The 18,819-nt window shown below is 40.1% G+C and overlaps 1 protein-coding gene across 1 annotated transcript in view; it reads right to left on the reverse strand.

The window, feature by feature from the left end:
* Nucleotides 1-5,134: 5,134 nt before the first annotated feature.
* Nucleotides 5,135-18,819, reverse strand: part of commd10 (COMM domain containing 10) — a 56,930-nt gene continuing 43,245 nt past the window's right edge. The window contains exons 6-7 of the mRNA XM_042333828.1: nucleotides 8,318-8,377; nucleotides 5,135-6,010 (exon numbers count right to left, since the gene is read on the reverse strand). Coding sequence (XP_042189762.1) covers nucleotides 5,972-6,010; nucleotides 8,318-8,377 — 99 coding nt within the window. The 3' untranslated portion in view covers nucleotides 5,135-5,971. The remainder of the gene's footprint in view (nucleotides 6,011-8,317; nucleotides 8,378-18,819) is intronic.

Here is an 18,819-nt window from a genome sequence, read left to right on the forward strand (position 1 = left end):
ACCTGAACACCTTGATTTAAAGTCACATCTAAAGAACATCTTTGTGAATATAGCGCTTCCCCCAGACTTCCGCCACCTCCATCACATTGCCCGCCTCCGACCATACCTTATCCCAGATGCAGCCGAAACACTCGTCCATGCATTCGTTACTTCCCGACTCGACTTTTCAAATGCCCTCTTTGCCGGTCTCCCCAGCTCTACCATGCACAGGATCCAACTGATCCAAAACTCTGCCGCCCATATATTCACATGAACTAAGCTTCCTACCCCCATCACACCAGTTCTAGCCAAGCTCCACTGACTCCCTGTCACCAAACGGATCAATTTCAAGATCCTCACACTTGTTTCATATCCCTTCATGCTCTGGCACCTCCCTACTTCTCTAACATGCTTACCCTCCCCAACCCGCTACCTACCTCCTCCGCTCAACTGGCTCCGGCCTTCTGCATGTCTCTCGCGTCCTCCGGTCCACCATCAGTAGCTGTGCCACTACACCCAATTACGGGAACACTCTTCCTCTATCCCTCTGCCTTGACCCTCCTTCCTCATCTTCAGGTCACGATTGAAGACCTTCCTATTTGACTGTGCCTACGGTCACCTCCCCCATCCCTAGTTCGGCATCGTGCTCTGTTACTGTCAAGCGCTCTGGGACTCTAATCTGCGTGAGGGGCGTTATATAAATACAAGTTGTTGTTGTACTGCAGTGGTATGCCAACATGGACTGCTGAGCTCAAGTCCAAAAGTGGGCTTGAACTCGCAATTGCTTTGACTGTGAGATAAGGTTGCTACCGACTGACAACATGATAACCTATTTTTGCCTTGGTCTTTACATCAATTGTCGAGTGAATCAATTTCATCATGATTTGAAATTGCTGTGGGACCCTGCAATATAAATGTAACATTAGATGCATGGACATTTATTTAGCAAAATAAAAAAAATCTCTTTCCATTCTTTAATTTTTCTCTATCCTCCAATTTCCTGATAAGAGTCGGGATTCCTTTCAAATCTCTGTACGCTTGATCATACATCTTTGCCCATTGCGGAACAGCAGTAGCATACAAATTGCTACCAAATGATCCTGAAGGTGTTCAAATATTTCCTCATAGCTCTTTCTCGTAAAACTGCAAGTAACTGAACATCTAAAGGATGTGCTGTATGTTGTATTTATTAAAATATTTTGTATTTATTGAAGACCATTTTAAATCCATCTATGCCAGTGTTATAATCTTCGAACATTTCTTTTGCCTTCAGCCAACAACAACGTTGCCCTCAATTTTAGTGTAAAATTTTCCATAAATTGGACTGCGTACAAAGATACACATTCACAACTTATTTTACCATGCAGAAACATTTAACAATCTGAGAGTACTTCCACATCGTAAAAAGTATTGCATGTTAAAAGATTATTAAACAGAGAAAATTATATTTTATCTCAATGAAACATCTGGCAGGCAACACAAGGAGCCTGCAAACTATTTCTGTAACCTTCCGATAACCCAAATGATTGTTTACTATGGCATGGAAAGAATGTTATCGCCAACTAAATCCTTTTCAACAGTTGTGCTTGAATCAGTGGTGCACCAGACTCTAGTTCCAATGAGAATAAAGCTTTTTTCAAAAAAGAGAAATAATGAATGGACAATGATACAAGACACAATCTAAACCCCATATATTGTAAATAAAAAGCTACCTATCACCTTCACTGCACATTCAAGTAAATAGGATCAATATGAACTGGTAAGCATTTAACAGGGCTGATTTAGTCAACGTCATTGTGTACTTTACCCCTTAGCTACACTTTCAATTTGGTCAAGTGATTGGCAAGAGCATGTGAACTTGGTCATAAACTGCAATGTTTCAACTTTTCTTTGTTCTCTTAACAGAAGACAAAACTGAAAACGGAGCAACTAGCCACAGGGCAGCATCCAACATGCAACTTCACACTGCCAAGTTTGTGTTGGATTGAATCTGGCATTTAAGACAATCATGCTTTAATTTGGCAACATAACAATGCTACAAAGAGGAGATTGGGTGATGCAACAGAATAGCACCCTGTCCTTTCACCTCTGTGATCAGGGTTCAATCCAGATTAGACAGAAAGGATAAAAGCCTTCAATGTCTCTTGCCTGTTCATGTAATTAGTTTGGGCAGTGACAAGCCTCGGTCAACATTTAGAGGATGAGTGGAGATTGCTCCCAGTTTAACTTATGCCAGTCAGCTAAACCATAGGGGTGACTGTTGTGGGAAATATAGTAGGGAATGGAACCAAGATACTTTATTGGGGGAAAATAGAGGGAGAAGCATTTTATTGTGGAGAGCTTGATCAATTTTGCCCTCAGCAAATGTACACACACTTACCAGTAGGGGTCGCTGGAGATCAGTCACAAATGGGAACACAGGTTTGTTTTTCTCTGCTCAGCCCAGAAGCCAATTATAGTTCCCATATTGTTGTCCATTTGAAATTAGCTAACCCAGCGCGGACTGGAAAGTGAACATGTGGTCTTTTAGGCATAGTGCTACTTCAAGCAGTATCTTTATCCATCAGACCATAAGGAGAGGCAGAGGGACATTTACCTTGTAGCTCTGTGCTCTATCTTACCTGAGGGTCCTTAATGCCAAGACAATGCGTGGAGGAAAAGGAAGTGCTTCTATTCCCTAACATCAGCATCTCTGGGATTGCTGAGCAGAGAAACAAACACCAAAGAACATGCCCAAAAGGCAAAGAGTTGATGCAATGTAAACTGGGTAACAATCTTATCCTGAACCAGAATATTATAGAATCATACAATATTATAGCCCATTGTGCCTGTGCCGGCTCTTTGGAAGAACTAATCAGTCCTATTCCCCCACTCTTTCCCCATTTCCTTGCAAATTTTTTCCTTTTCACGTACCTATCTATTCCCTTTATAAAGCTGTTATTGAATCTGCTTCCACCACCCTTTCAGGCAGTACATTCCAGACCGTAACAACTCTGTGTAAAAAAAATTCTCCTCATCTCCCCTCTGGTTGTTTTGCCAATTATCTTGAATCTATGTCCCCTTGTTACTGACCCACCTGCCAGTGTGAACAGTTTCTCCCTATCTACTCTATTAACACCCTTCATAATTTTGAACATCTCTCAAATCTCCTCTTAACCTTCTCTGCTCTAAAGAGAACAATTCCAGCTTCGCTAGTCTCTCCAGATAACTGAAGTCCCTCAGCCCTGCTACCATTCTGGTAAATCTCCTCTCCAAGGCCTTGATATCCTTCCTAAAGTGTGGTGCCCAGTTTTGCTGTAAAATATTAATGGGTTGAAGGGGAAATTCATGTTCCAAAAATCAGAAGCAATATTTTGTTTCAGAAAAATTGGCCTGGTTGTCGCTCTCTTCCCCCAGGCTGCAATAAAGTAGCACAGTCTTTATCAAGAAATATTTTGCCAAACTTCTCATTTACAGCCTTTCAATGAAGCATGAGATGTAAATCCAGCTGCTATATTTAATAATGCTTGCACTTGATATTTCATTGGCCTATTCCATCATCATGTAATAGATGTACAACATTTATTTCACGAGTGATCAGATTTACCTGCAACTTTTTCATGAAACACTATCCCAGAAACAAACCTGTGCCCCCATATGAATGCATTAAAGAGAAAACTCGTTGATTGTGGATCTAGCTGATCAAGGACAAGGCAAAAAGACCACTCTATTTGCTAACGTTTACTCCACATGAGTAACAATGGGAAGGATTTTTGTGACAGAGGGAGTTGGTTCATTTATTTTTCATATCTTGAACCTGGGTTGAAATCCACCAATTTAATTGGATGAAAATGCTCTTCCCCTCTTAAACCTCTGAGGGACCATTGTGAAACAAGCTTGAACAGGTTTAAACTCGTGTATATGTTGGGAACAAGTGAACGGAGCAGAAATTAATCTTAATTTGGACAGTCTCAATTTAGGAAATGGAAATTTCATCCTGGTTTAACAGCTGCTGATCTGCTGAAAACGGGGTTAAGGTTAAAGTAAAGGAAGCTTTTACACTGCACCTGTACTGCACAAATGAAAAACTACAAATTATGTTATTTAATTTCCCATCCCTGATAACAAAGTGTATGTGAGGGAAGAGTGGGAGAAAAGACATTTTCTGCAGTTTGAAGGTTTTTCTTTAATTATTCCTGCTGACTTACTCATTATCTTTTCTTTCAGACTGATTTAAGGGACACCGTTTTTATGAAGGAATGTTCAGAAAACCTTTACAAATATTGCACAAACACTGCTCATAAATCAGATTGATATTTGAGAAGCATAACAATTCATCACCTATTAGATTTACTTGAAACGTACAATAATGCTGATTACTTTATTGATGTTCAGCAGTTTTATGCACTGTTGAATAGATTTAAAAGTCAAGTAACGACTAGACTACAGTTATTGATGCTGATTTTCATCTCTGCATAAATGGAACGATTTCCAGAAGTAAAAAGGTACAAAACATCATTTGGGATTTTTGCCGCCCTATTACCAAATGCATGATTTTGAGAAAGAAAGTGACGCTCCCATTATAATAATAATCCGTACATTTGATATAGCGCCTTTCATGTCAGGAGGACGTCCCAAAGCACTTCATAGGATATACTGTAAGCGCAGTGAACATGTGTTTTGTGGGCAAATGTGGCAGCCAATTTGCAAACAGCAGTGTCTCACAAACAGCAATGAAGTGAGTGACTGATTTTATTTGGGGGATTGTTGGCCAGGACACCGGGAGAAACTCGATTCTCTTTTCAAATGGTGCCATGGGGTCTTTAACATTCACCTGAACAGGCAGATGGGGTTTTGGTTTAACATCTCATCTGACGGCACCTCCTACCAATGTAAAACACCCCCCGTCCTGCATTGGGAGTGTCAGCTTAGATAATATGATTTCCAACTCCTGAAGTGGGGCTTGAACCCACAACCTTCTGACTCAGAGGCAAAAGTGCTACCAACTAAGTCAATTCACTTTACAATATATTCTGTGAAACGTTTTGAGACGTCTCGAAGACGCGACAAGGCACTATACCAAATGCAAGAATTATTATTATTATTAACTAAATATCAAATGGAAATATTTTTAAGAGGCAAACGCATGAAAAAAATCACATTACAAATTCTATCATTTATACATTTATTTATGCCTCTGCAAGTTAGACAGGAGCTCTGTTTTCAATGCTACTGTAGTTAAATTTAAAGCTCATTAACATTTATCCTGACCTCTGAGTTCAGCAATCAATATAAATCATAATTGTACAATTCCTCATAAACCATATTTAAACAATACATACACATAATTTCTGGCCTTGTAGAAAGCCTTTTTAAAAAGAAATCTGGCAAATGGGAGACTACAAAATTGTAGTCATATTCTGCAACATTCAAGATATAGTTTATTCAATGTATTGAGTATGTTAACTGTGTGAAATGTATTAATAATAGATGCATATATGTGTTCTGTTCAGCCGAAGGGCAGATTAGCTAAAAGACAGAACAAGGAGATTGAAGGTCAAGTCTATCAATTTTCCAGCTGTCCCCAAATTCACAAGACAATATTATGTGAAAACCCTATTCAAGCCTTCCTTCAGTAATGCTCCACATTTTAAATTTCTTTCATAAAAAAAATACATTTATTTTTCTTCAATCTAACACTGCATAAATCAAATATCGGGTGAAACATTGAGGCATTGTTAGCTGAGGGCAACAATCTTGAATGAATAGAGAACACCTTTTAGTCAAGCAGCGTTCAAACTGAGGTGAATTTTAGATGTAAGCAACAATTTGCAATGGTTAAGAACAAATGTTTTGCAAAAGCATTGAGAAATGGTAACTTTAGAGCCATTAGCTTGCAGTGCTTGCTCCATGGAGGCAGGTCTTCCCATTTCTGCAACCACTTGTGCAAATGCTCAATTTTAAACAAACCTAAGGCTGGTGAGGGTCTTGTCGAAGGGTCTGTACTCCTTGCTCATGTTAGAGCGTCCAGCTGGGACTGTATGGTTTCCAACTGGAAATTAATTTTTTAGAAATCATGTTAGTCAAAAAGTGGCATGTAATTAATACATAATCTGATGTAACCCAGCATCATTATCAAAGTGCTTCACACAACGATTTGTAAAAAAAAACCTCCACCACAGCCCACAAACAGTAATAAAATGAATGAGCAATGATTTTGCTTTTATGGTACATTTGAGTGAAGGAGGAGAATTAGCCAGGTCACTGGGAGAACTTGCAGTTTTTAGTCACAATATTAGCAAGGGATCTTTAACATCCACTGGAGTAGGTAGATTGGACTTATTTTAAAAATCTTATCCAAAATCTACAACAATAGAGCTTTTTCATTGCAAAAACAGCAAAGGCATTACAGGTAACTTTGCTGCTCATTAAACACTATGCCAAGGGAGTGAGGCGGGAATACTTCTCAGATCAACTCCAGATTAGCTTACACAATTAGATCAGTTTGATGCCAAATTTGTTATAATGCCCGTGTATACACAGTCCAAAAGAATATGACATGTTTGTGATTTGATTACTCAGTAACAAGTTATATTTTAAAGTAACATTAATCCCTCACCAGTGGCCCAGTTAGTAAAGGCATTTACATTAAGACCTCAAAACAATCAGTATAGCTTGGTGAATGGTAGCATTTCTATATGGTGCAAGAATTGTTGTGATGAATAGTTTGATATAATACAGTTGAATGAGTCAGAAATCATAAATGAAAAGAATTCTTGGAAAATAGGAGTACCAAAGCTCATGGTCTGCAAAATACCTTTTCCCCCTTCATAAATACGACAAACATAACTTTAGAAATAGCACTTTTAGTGACATCTAAAGTGAAAAACATGCTTAATTGCATCATAACCCACCCAATATACAATGGCAGCAATACAGGTAAAGCCACATTTTATATTATTTGAGTAATAGCTGTTAACGGCGTTTTTTGTTTCCTAATGTCTTTCAGGCTGTTGCTATATTTTCACAAACATTTGGCATGAGCAAGAAAAAGTTGGTGATCGGGGGAGAGAAAAGCTTGCAATCGGTCTGAAAAGAGACCAATTACACACACCAATGATCGGAAACAGATCCCTTCCTCTTTGGATGACATCATCTCACCACATGAACTTAATACCACATAAATGGAGGATGCAGGGGAGGAACCCAGTAAAAGTTAATATGCTGAAACGAAAGACTCTACATACAATGCCAGGTCCAAAACTAAACTTGATTGTAATCTAGTAAGTTAAAATATTCTACCACAAATTGGGAATGGCTCAGAACCAGAGATTCAAGGGATGATTGTGGTGGTGGTATTGTCATGACCAGGGAACCTGCATACTCATTTGAATGGAGATTGTTAGGATGTTGCTTTTGTGTTTGCAAGTATTGTTTCTGTCATTTACACCCCACAGGTAGCAGGAACTGTTAAAGGATGTTGTTGTTGTCTGAAGGAGGCCTGATTTACATGAAAACTTATCGTGTGTAAGAATGTGTATTTTGTGAGTGTGAGAATACACTCACAAGGAAATAAAACACTAGGTGTTTGAGCAGGCAGCAGATTTGCACCTTGGAGGGACTTGTAACAAACAAGTGGGTCAGCTCACTCCTCTGCTCAAACTGTAAGCGCCAGTATTTTATGCATTACAACTCCGACTTAATTAAAAGCTTTGGGGTATCATCAAAATAAATGCTTCTGTCCAATAAATATTTTGAAGTTACTTTGAGAAGTGTGTATTTTAAATTTGTTAATATAAACAGGATACTGGTTTTGTCCTCCTGACTCGAGTAGCCCCGAACTCTAATCAATGAAGCACTGGGTATAAAATACCAAGCTCCGTGACAATGAGAAGCAACTGATTTTTGGCATCCAGTGGACCTATTCTGTGGGCCTTGTTTCCCCCGCTCCCATCACCATCGCCAGTGTTCTACATACATATCTGACACTGCTCCATCAATGAAACACACATTGAAGTTCCAGAGTAAAATGAGTTGTAGGTTAATAGCAGGTATAATTTTTGAAAGCTTACATTATGGGACATGTACACAGTAAATATTCTGCTCTTACCCCCTTTCACGTTCACAGTAGTTTCAGATTATACCCCTCTTTCGGTTCAAAGGATTTAACTGTTCTAAAACTGAAAGGATTTTAATTTTGCATTAAGACATAACGAGGTAATCACAAGAAATAACTAATGTATTGTTTCTGGTGAAAATGACTCAACAGTTGTCATTTTCTAGGATTTAAATTCTAGCCAAGGCAATATACAATTTACAGATCTTGAGTGCTTTTTTATACAAATAATTTATTACCCACCTTATTGTAAAACTCAAACAGTTCTTCATGGTTGAATTCCACAAAAACCTTTTCTGTATTCTGTATTGAAAAGAAATTGATCATGTGTAAAATTCACATATCTCACTGGCCATTAAAATGACATTGAGTGGTGTTTTTTTGGGTTATTACAAAGATGAGGACACCTATTCATTCCAGCAATTGATGGGTGCAAAGCTGCAAACATAGTGTAACCAGAATTAGTAAGCAAATCAAATAACACACATTTCCTGCATCAATCAATAGCTGACCTCAGTTATTCATCTTTATAAAACATGTTTAAACTTCATGGTGTCAATGAACCTTAAGAGCTGCTTACGTGCAGTCCTCAGAAACAGCGATAGCTGAATCAAGACAGAATTTAATGGCACAAATTTGCATCAAATCTTATTTTTCAAACCAGCTTAATTTCAGAAAATATTTATTCTAATTTGTGGTATTTTGTTCCTCAACAAGTAATACTGTTAGAATCCCTGCTGAACCTCAGAGAGAAGTTGCCATATGGTCAGTGTAGAAACATATAACAACAACAACTTGTATTTATATAGCGTCCTCCACGCACGGTAGAGTCTCAGAGATCTTAACTGACTCCAAGCCGGGGGAAGGGGAGGTGGCCGTAAGCACGGCCGAAGAAGGTTTTCTGGTGGGACATGAAAAAGGGGAGAGAGGGGACTAAGGCGGAGGGATTGAGGGAGTGTATTCCAGTTTCGGGGAGTAGTGGCTGAATGCGTGACCTCCAATGATGGAGCAGAGGGTGCGAGGGACGAGCAGGAGGCCGGTGCCAGCCGAGCAGAGGCGTCGGGTGGTGGAATGGGGAGTGAGGAGGTCGGAGAGTTAGGGAGGTGCCAGGGAGTGAAGGGATTTGAACACAGGTGTGAGGATCTTGAAGTCTATCCATTCAGTGATGGGGAGCCAGTACAGCCTGGCCAGAACTGGTGAGATCTGGGTACTGATTTTGTCCAAGTAAGTATGCGGGCAGCAGAGTTATAATAGATATAAATAATCCTTGCATTTGATATAGCGCTTTTCACATCCTCTCGACGTCTCAAAGCGCTTCACAAAATATGCTGTAAAGTGAATTGACTGTATATTTGTGGGCGAAACACGGCAGCCAATTGCGCACAGCAGTGTCCCACAACAATCGTGGATTGAAGTGACGAATATTTTTTATATAATCTATAACAATCTATAATGATCCTGCATTGTGGGAATGTTCTACTTCAACAAGAAGCATGATAGATATCAGGATTAACTACTGAATTCTGAATGAGCTGGATCTTTTGAATAGTGGATCTGGGGAGACCAGCGAAGAGTGTGTTGGAGTAATCCAGGCGGGAGGTGACAAACACGTGCACAAGGGTTTCGGTTGCATTTGGGGTAAGGTATGGTCAGAGGCAGGCAATGTGGAGTAGGTGGAAGAAGGCGCTCCTGGTCAGGGACTGGATGTGGAGGAAGGACTGCTGGGTGTTGAACCGGACACCTAGATTGCGCACTGGTTCGGTGAGTCTGAGGGAGAGCCCAGGGAGGTTGAGAAGTTTAGATCCACAGGAGTGAAGATATTGATGGGAGCCAAGGAGTATGGCTTCCATCTTGTCCATATTCAGCTGCAGGTTTACACTCAGCCAGACCTTGATGGCTGCCAGACAAGCTGATAGAACATCAGCGGATCTGGAGTCGGTACTGTAGGAGGCAAAGTAGATTTGCATGTCATTCACATACATGGGGAAGTTTACCCTGTGTCTGCGGATGACATCGCCCAGAGGAAGCATTTAAATAAGGAAAAGAAGAGGGCAAAGGATGGAGCCCTTGGGTACCCCGCAGGTGACCGGGTGGAGGCAGGAGGAGAAACTATTTGCTGAGATGAAATGGAGGCGGTTGGTTAAGTATGTACATATGTATAAAAAAGAACAGGGGTACATGCTTAATGTGTTTTTGTAGATAGACACATCCGCACTTCACGCTCCAATAATGATCAACTGCTCTGCAAATGCACAGGTTTGTTACAGTCTTAAATTAGCATAATTTGACAACATCTATTTGGCTTAAGAAAGGTCAAATTACTAGACCCCAATACGGCTCAGCTGGAATAATAGTCTTCCAAAAACAGTCGAGAAAAAGAGCTACTTTTATTCAATGCAAGTGCAGATGTTATCAGTACACCCTTCTAATCAGATACAGAAGGAGATCAGTTTAATAAAACCTCAGATACTGAGCTATACTTCTGTTGACTGGTTCAGCTTGCAGTTTGGTCATTCTCCAGTTGAGCAAAACAGTTCCAGCTTTCTTCACTCAGCTCAGTGAAAGCCTGCAGGCAATTTGCTGTTACAATGATGTCTTAAACTTAAAATAGAGCTCAGGAAAGCAGCATTAAGAACAGTCGATTAGGAAAACGAGTGAAAACGTACAACTGCAGTCAAACGAACAATAAAAACGATTACCCTATTTTCCCTCACTGCACAATGATCTGAACAGTGACATGCTGACAGACTTTTTAAAAGAATGTTAAAATACATAAATGCCAACCATTTATTCATCATTAATGATGTTGCTGTCTCCACAGCAGCTGCATCAGGAGCAATGGATGACCAAACCTGACCACAGGAAGCCTTGAATGCTTTCTAGCAGGTGTTTATGGGATAAACCCAAGTGATTTGCCTGCTATTGGTTTTAACTATTCCCCTGGTGCTCCCGTTTGCCGTATTGATGTGCCCTTACGTCTACATGCTGTCTGGATTTTTTTATCCTTCGCCTCCTGTTATTTTCACAGCCCCACCTGTTCTAGCCGTCAACTATCAAGTCTGTTCAGCTCCAGATGCTAGCAATATCATCCCATCATGTTAACTCGTCACCCTTCCCAACAAGCTGAAAAGAAACAGTTTCACCACTCAGTTATCTGACATATAATAGAACTCTCTATAACATAATAGTTTATAACAAGGGGTCCATAAAATCCCAACCAGTAATACAATGGGGTGCTAATGCTGCTGCTCCGTGCTTCTGCATTCACTACGCCTTCGAGCAGAAATCTGTGTGTCAGCCAGCTTCCCACAGTAACAAATGGACGACTTCCAGGTCGTCAAATCACTGCCAATGTCACTTCCTGCGTGACAGAAGTGACCCATAATGCAGAAGTTGGCCATTTTGTAGGGTTGGAACTCATTCCACCAACGCCCAGCTTTTTGAAGGAAGCCTGCTACTGAGGGTTTGGAGGAAAAGAAAAGTGATTTTTTTTTTAAGGTACAATCAAACAAAGGCATAACTCTGTATGAGAAGAACCAAAACTGGTTGAACAAGTGTATTTTAACATTGGGCAGCAGTTTACTGGTGGCCAAGTGTCATCGATTGTCTAATGCACACTCGCCATGTACAGAACATGCTCCACCATCCTGACAGTGATCCATTGGCTCATGGTAAGGCACAAGGTGGAGTGCATCCTTCGACAGGGCAATCCTGTAGGAAGACATTTCATTCCATTAGGAGATTAGGGCAATTCTTACGTTCCATTAGCAGCTCTAACTCCTACAGCACAAGCTCAATAAATATATCACTGGATTCATGACAAAACTGAGCAGAAGTGAGCTCTCTGGTTGCCCTGTCAGCCATTTGTCTATGATTCACAATGATAGTCTTATTATTTACAAAGTCGAGAAAGATATTAAAAAACAGTTGAAGCAAAAGACTATCTTGTTGTACCTCTGCAGGTCAAAGAAGGGGTCAGAGTACTGATCATATTAGTTCTCACACTTGCAACCACTTCAAAGGAACAAAGAACAGCACCCAACGTTGTTTTTCTCAATATGGTGCAGAGGGGTCTGTCCCTCTGTCCCAGTACTAACATAGATTGTACACCACACAAACAGACCTCTCATCTTCGACAATCCTTTACCTAGTCAAGTGAAATATTATGCAATGAAGCCAAAGGTTTTCTTCTAACTTCATTAACTGATGCACATAAATGACTGCGTGAGTTTGCTCAAGACAGTGTATGAAGCCCTAGTTTGATTTGCGGTTTCTATGGTCACTTGTGATTTTGATCTAAAATGTGTTCAACATCCAGTGCGACATCCAGTCACATAAAATTCAGCTGATCTTTCATTACTCAATACACAGTGTATTCCCTGGCAAAAACAACAACAACTTGCATTTATATAGCACCTTTCATGCAGGACGGCATCTCGGGGCGCTTATCAGTAGCAAGAGCCTGATGCCGAACCAGGGATAAGGGAGTAGGTGACCATAGGCATGGTTGAAGAGGAAGGTCTTCAAGCACGACCTGAAAATGGGAAGAGAGGGGACAAGGCAAAGGGATTGAGGGAGAGAATTCCACAGCTTCGGGGCATAGTGGCTGAAAGCATAACCGCCGATGGTGGGGCGGAGGGTCTGGGGGACAAGGAGGAGGCCGGAGCCAGTCGATCCGAGACCACAGGTAGTGGTGTAGGGAGAGAGCAGGTTGGAGAGATAGGGGGATGCCAGGCGTGAAGGGATTTTTAAATACAAGAGTGAGGATCTTGAGATCGATCTGCTCTGTGACAGGGAGCCAATGGAGTTTGACAAGGACTGTCAAAATGGAAGCACGGGAGTTTAGTGTGGGTGAGAATGAGGATGTCGGAATTTTTAATTAATTTAATTTTGTGAATAATGGAGCAGGGGAGACTAGCGAATCTTAGGGAGAGATCAGGAAGGGTGAGGAGGTCTGAACCGCAGGAGAGAGGAGTATGGCTTCCGTCTTGTCAAAGTTCAGATGCAGGAAGTTTGCGCTCATCCAGGCCTTGATGTCTGTCAGACAAGCTGACAGAACATCAGTGGATTGGTAGTTACAGCTGGAGGAAGACAAGGAGATTTGTGTGTGATCCGCATAGATGTGGAAGTTTACGCCGTGTCTGCGGATGACATGGCTGAGAGGGAGCATGTAAAGCCCACAAGCATCCCAACACTCTAGATTCATACCTTATATCAGCTAAACCTTACATCACTGCTGTTTTGAGAAGAACTACTTGGATCTGTTAACTCTCAGTAGATTTAAAAGGGGGGAAAAAATGTTGTCTCCATTGTAGTTTATCACTTTCAGTATAAACTCAAGGAAAAGCCAATTACATCACGTTTCCCTCCACTAATGCACAAAGATCCAAGCAAACCAGTACATTCCCCTGATAGGGTTTTACTAAAGTTAAAATGTGTGATGTAGTTATTATATTAGAAATACCAATCATCTTAATTGGAAACGTAATAGAACAGTTTACCATTGTGTGCATCAATTGTTAACGCTTTATGTAATTTACAAATTAGTCAGAGCTGTGATTTCTAATCCTGAAGAATTAATTGAGCAATAAAGGGCAGACTGAATTAACTGGTCTGAGACCCTATCAACTAAATTGCTTTCATGCTGTATCCTTGACAGGCATCATCCACAATTCTCTTCCGCCCCAATCTGCCCTGGGATTTTGTGGAAATCAGGCTGCCCTGTATCTCATCATATCATCCAACAATCCACGTTTCAATGGAAAATGTTGCTCACCGTGAACATGCTTTTACATTCAGTAGCTGCTGATGCCAGATTACCACCATTTGAAACAGATTTTTCCTGTGTCTGTGGCTTTGAGCTCAATCAATTTTTATATTGCCAGAATTTGCTCTGTCCATAAACCCACTGCCAGAATTCTCTTTTTTTCAAAAAAATCCCTCACTTCAGTGTATTTTAATTGAAAACTAAATATTGTATTAAAATATGTGTCTGTGTGAGAGAAGAGATTTGAGATAATATAAAGAGAGAAAAATAGGAGTTGCAGGGAGAGAGAGAAAATGAGCAAGCGTTTTGGGGGGAGGGGAGAGACTAAGCAAAAATGTTTTTTTGTAGTAAAAAGGCAGCTTGCTTTTGCTTGATGAGGCACAGCCAACGCAGAATGCAGCATTGCCTAATACCAGCCACACAAAATTAAACGTTGTGTGACACAAGCACGGTATCTTTGCCCTTTCTTCTAAAAATTGTTTGATTTCCATAATCAAATGTTCCCAGTTAAAGAAATTCTGCCCATCAGAAATGCTTGGCTCCGCACCAGGACTTGTACGTGTTTTTGTTTGAAGCGTGAGCTAAAGCTGCCTAGCATTTTATTAAAACTAGATATGCAGACATGGTTAACATAAATGGACCTGCACCCCAAATACACTGGGGCTGCTTCAGCATGCTTTTCTTTTCAAGGCATTTGTTAAGTCTGTCTCAGACATCAAGTCTAGATAACATCTCAGAGATTAAATATCAATAAATCTGTAATCATTCTGCACATGGTTTTCTTCTTTGATTAAACAAAATCTATAATTATTTTATAGGAGCAGGTGCAGCTAAGTGGATAAGTAAGTGCTATAGAATACAATATTATTCTGACAACCTCAAGCTTTCCTAGTGTAGTTAGCATTTAAATAATAATCCTTACATTTGATGCATTCACAGAAAAGCTGTAAAGTATATTTGCGTACTTTTACACTTGGAACCAAAGGTATTAAAAGAACAGTGTGTTAGCCTGGCTCAGTTGGTACTACTCTCACCTCTAAGACAGAAGGTTGCGTCTTCAAGCCCCACATCAAGATTTAGAACTCATATTGTCTAGGTGGACACTCTAATATAATAAAGCATTTTAAACACATATACTGTATAGCTAATTTTGTGAACAGCAATGTCCCACAAACAGCAAATTCCCACAAACAACTAAGAAGTGATTGATAACAACAACATGCATTTACAAAGTACACGGTAGCACCTCGGTGCACTTGCCCAATATTATATGGCGGGCGGATTGTTGGCCAGGACACCAGAATAAACTCCCTTCTCTTTCCAAATAGTGCCATGGGAACTTTAACATCCACCTGAGCAGGCAGACAGAATGCCTCAGCCAAAGGACGGCACCTCCAACAATGCAGCACACCCCCAGCACAGCATTCAAGTATCAATCTAAACTATACAAGTTTCAAGTCCTGATATGGGGCTTGAATACACAACCTTCTGACTCAAAGGTGAGAGTGGTACCAAAAAAGCCAGGCTGACACTGTTGTTTTAACAATAGCTTTGAGTTACCTTATGTTAGGGTACTCTAATCTACGGTGCATTTGGATATATGATAGTGGCTGGGGCGGGAGGGGAGGAAAGACACGGTTTTGCTCCTATGGAGAGGATTCGGGAAAAATAGATGTAGGAGTTAGTCAGTTTAATCCAACCAGTCCATGATAAAAGGAAGACATTAAAATCAGGTGAAACAACCAAAAATGACATTGGGTGACATTTAAAACAAAGAACAAATATGTAGGAAGTTAAAATAGGTACAGAGCCTTACTTAAATTACTCCAGTTAATACACTAATCTCTCTCCTCCCCTAACCCAATTGCATCCTGCTGTCAATTTTAGGTCAATCTAATACAGAAGCACCCTGCTAGTGACAACCTGTCCAGTCCAGCTGACCACAAATCTGGACTGCTTGCAAAATAGGTTACTATAATATGATGTAAATAATCCTTGGTGAGAAAAGAGAAAAAAACAAAAGGCATGTTCTACTTTTGTATACAATATTCCAGTATATCTCTTATTAAAAAAAAAGTTCAGGAGAAATACAGTCCAGTGATTGCATAGTTTGTGCCGTCTCTTTTCAAATGAAACAACAATCGCAAAGAATCAGTGATTAAGTTTTGAAAATGATGTAACGTTTTTTTTATGAACCAATATATTATTTCTTATAAGTGTATTAACAGGAAATGTGCTCATCCTCAAACATGTCCATTTGTTAAAAGGAACCCAGTGTCAAAAGGCCAGCAGTAAACAAAGCTTGGTTGAAAGCTGGCACATGCAACTCTCCTGATAGTTCAGTGCACAAATGCAATGCGTACTGCACTGCTCCACACCACCTTTTTGCTAGGTTAAAAGTTTTTTTAAAAAAAACACAGGAGGTTATTAGGACAGGCAATGCCCTACTAACAACAGTGGTTGAAGCAAAATCCATAAGAGCCTTTAAAAGGAATAAGAAGTTCCTTTAGAGGCAACAGAGGCACATTAGTCCGAATGGCCTTGTGAAATTTTAGAATTCTATGACCAACCTTTACAAAGCAGGAAAGTCCAAGGTTTAGTTTCCTAGTCTCTGCTGAACAAGTTAGCTTTGGCCACAGCAATTGTGGGAGCTTTACAATGAACTAGCATCAGTAGCCCCAGATAAAGTAAAAAATAATTAGCCGGGTACGGATTCCCAATTCCTATACAGTGACACTCCTCTCTGGAAAGTTAGCAAGCACGGAGGTTAGGTAAGCTCAGGGAAGGCTGTGGTTCCCACTGTGACCAAAAGGTCTGGGAATAATGACCAGCCAGGCTCAGAAGGAAGAATGGCCATGTGAGCTTTGTACTGGTGGCTTGGTAGCTAGCTTCCATGAATCACTAGCTTCAAGAGAGGGGAGGAGAAAGTCTGGCATAGCAGTTAAAGTTTGTCAGTCATAAGCTGGTGTTCACAGACACTGCCTTAACAATGAACACAACATCATACGCCCAGAGGAATGGGGAGTGGGAACAGATAAGATAGTCAAAACTATACCAAGAAGTCTTGCAACAAAAACAAATAAACTGTTTTCTGGCAAATAGGAAAACGGACTGATGTACAAATAACCCTTCCTCTGCTGAATAAGAAGCATAGCATAGCAAAGCACACTTAGCAAAACAGACAGTACTGCCAATGAATTAAAGTTAATTTTAAGGAAAAGGAAGAGATGAACACACTAGGAGGTAAAAAAAATTTAGGCCTTACTAGTTAATCTATGCTAAAGGTGGCTGTGCTCTGGCAAGCTACAATTTGGTGGGTAGGTCCTGGCACTATCCTCCAGCTTTTTTCAAGACAAAGGAGTCTATGTGCAGCAGTGTGTGGTCCACATAACCACCAGCTGGATGCCAAAGAGACTGAAATGGAAGTTGCAGTCACATTCTCTCGATGAGACCTCAGATAAAACCTAACTAGACTTGGCCAGAAAACGCACAGAGGATCAGCTCCAACAAGACTTTGAACCAGTTATAATTAGTCGGTCAAGTTGCATCATCGTGCCTTATAGAAGCATTAAACCAGTTACCGCGAGAACATGAAGAATGCTATTGACTGCAGAACGTACGGTAACTAATTGCATGGTTTATGTTCTCACTTGTGTTGTATAAATATGTTTCTAAATAGTCAGTCAGAGTTTCCTCTCATTATCACTATCCAATGGTGAAGGAACACGGTGTCCAAATATTGGGAGAAGGCAGGATCTACCTCAATTGTATTGTCCCTCATAGTTGAAGAACCATATACTTACTTTCAAGGCTGACACGTAAAGAATGATCACTTGGAGGAGATAACTGTGGCACTCATACAACTGTGCCCCTGCAAAGAGTCAAAGCATTCAAGAGCGGACGGGATGGGAGAAAAATAGTGTTGAAACTGGGGGGAAACAATCCTCTCTTTCCCCCTTCCCCCAGGTCAATAGTTAGATGCACAGGAATAATACATTGATCAAGATAAGAGCATTGGTTTAAATTTTTCTGAAAAGAAAATTACATTTTTATTTCTTTATCAAGGACTGATCTGCACAAGAGCTCAAACAAGTATATCCTTTTGTCTGTTCTCTGATATCTCAAATCTAACCACAAGAAAGGGAGAAATAACTAAAAAGGCCACAACACAGAATGCAAGTTATATTAAAAAAAGGAAAGATGTGATGGCCCTCAGACAACACATTATATTTTGACAATAATATTTTGAAATCTCTATAAAATCTCTATATAACTGAAGCCAGTTAAGCCAACTCCAGAAATGCTCAGATTATGGTGTCAATGGGTGAAGGCTTTTACACATTTCATTGTGTGCAATGTTGTTGCATTTCTAAAGTGCCTGGTTACAACAGTTCTGTTGCTGTTATGTTGAGTACACCTGGACTTAGGTATAGCATGTGCTGCCTGCCAGTATTTACAACTAGATAAGCTTTCCACCATCAAATGAAAGGATTTTGTTTAATTGCCCACTCCTACTGCCAATAATTGCAACAACATCTGTTCTCCAATTTATGCCACCATATTTAGTCTGCCAAAATGGTTCTCAATGTTTTTTAAAAACATGCATTTTTAGGATAAAATGTTGCTGTTATTGACACAGTTTGAGCACCAATGCATCATATCATTTTATCTCTTCTGATTCCATGGAGGTCAAATAGTGAAATTAAATTTCCAATACAAAATATATATTTTTTAAAAATCTAGACATAGGCATATGCTAAAGAAGAACACAACAAACAGTCAATGTCTGCAGCTGTACATAACTGGTTAAAAAACTGCGCTTTTCTTAATCAGAAAACGCACAAAGCAGAAAGCATCTACGTCTAACAACTTCATGCATTATGCAGAAACCAGTCCGTAATTGATTAAAACTAGAAAACATTGAATCAGGGCAGATTCTTCATGCATTATGCAAGCTAATGAAACCATCCCGGAGAAG

Source organism: Callorhinchus milii, unplaced genomic scaffold (genome assembly GCF_018977255.1).
Source record: "Callorhinchus milii isolate IMCB2004 unplaced genomic scaffold, IMCB_Cmil_1.0 Scaffold1, whole genome shotgun sequence".
NCBI classification, from domain to species: domain Eukaryota; kingdom Metazoa; phylum Chordata; class Chondrichthyes; order Chimaeriformes; family Callorhinchidae; genus Callorhinchus; species Callorhinchus milii.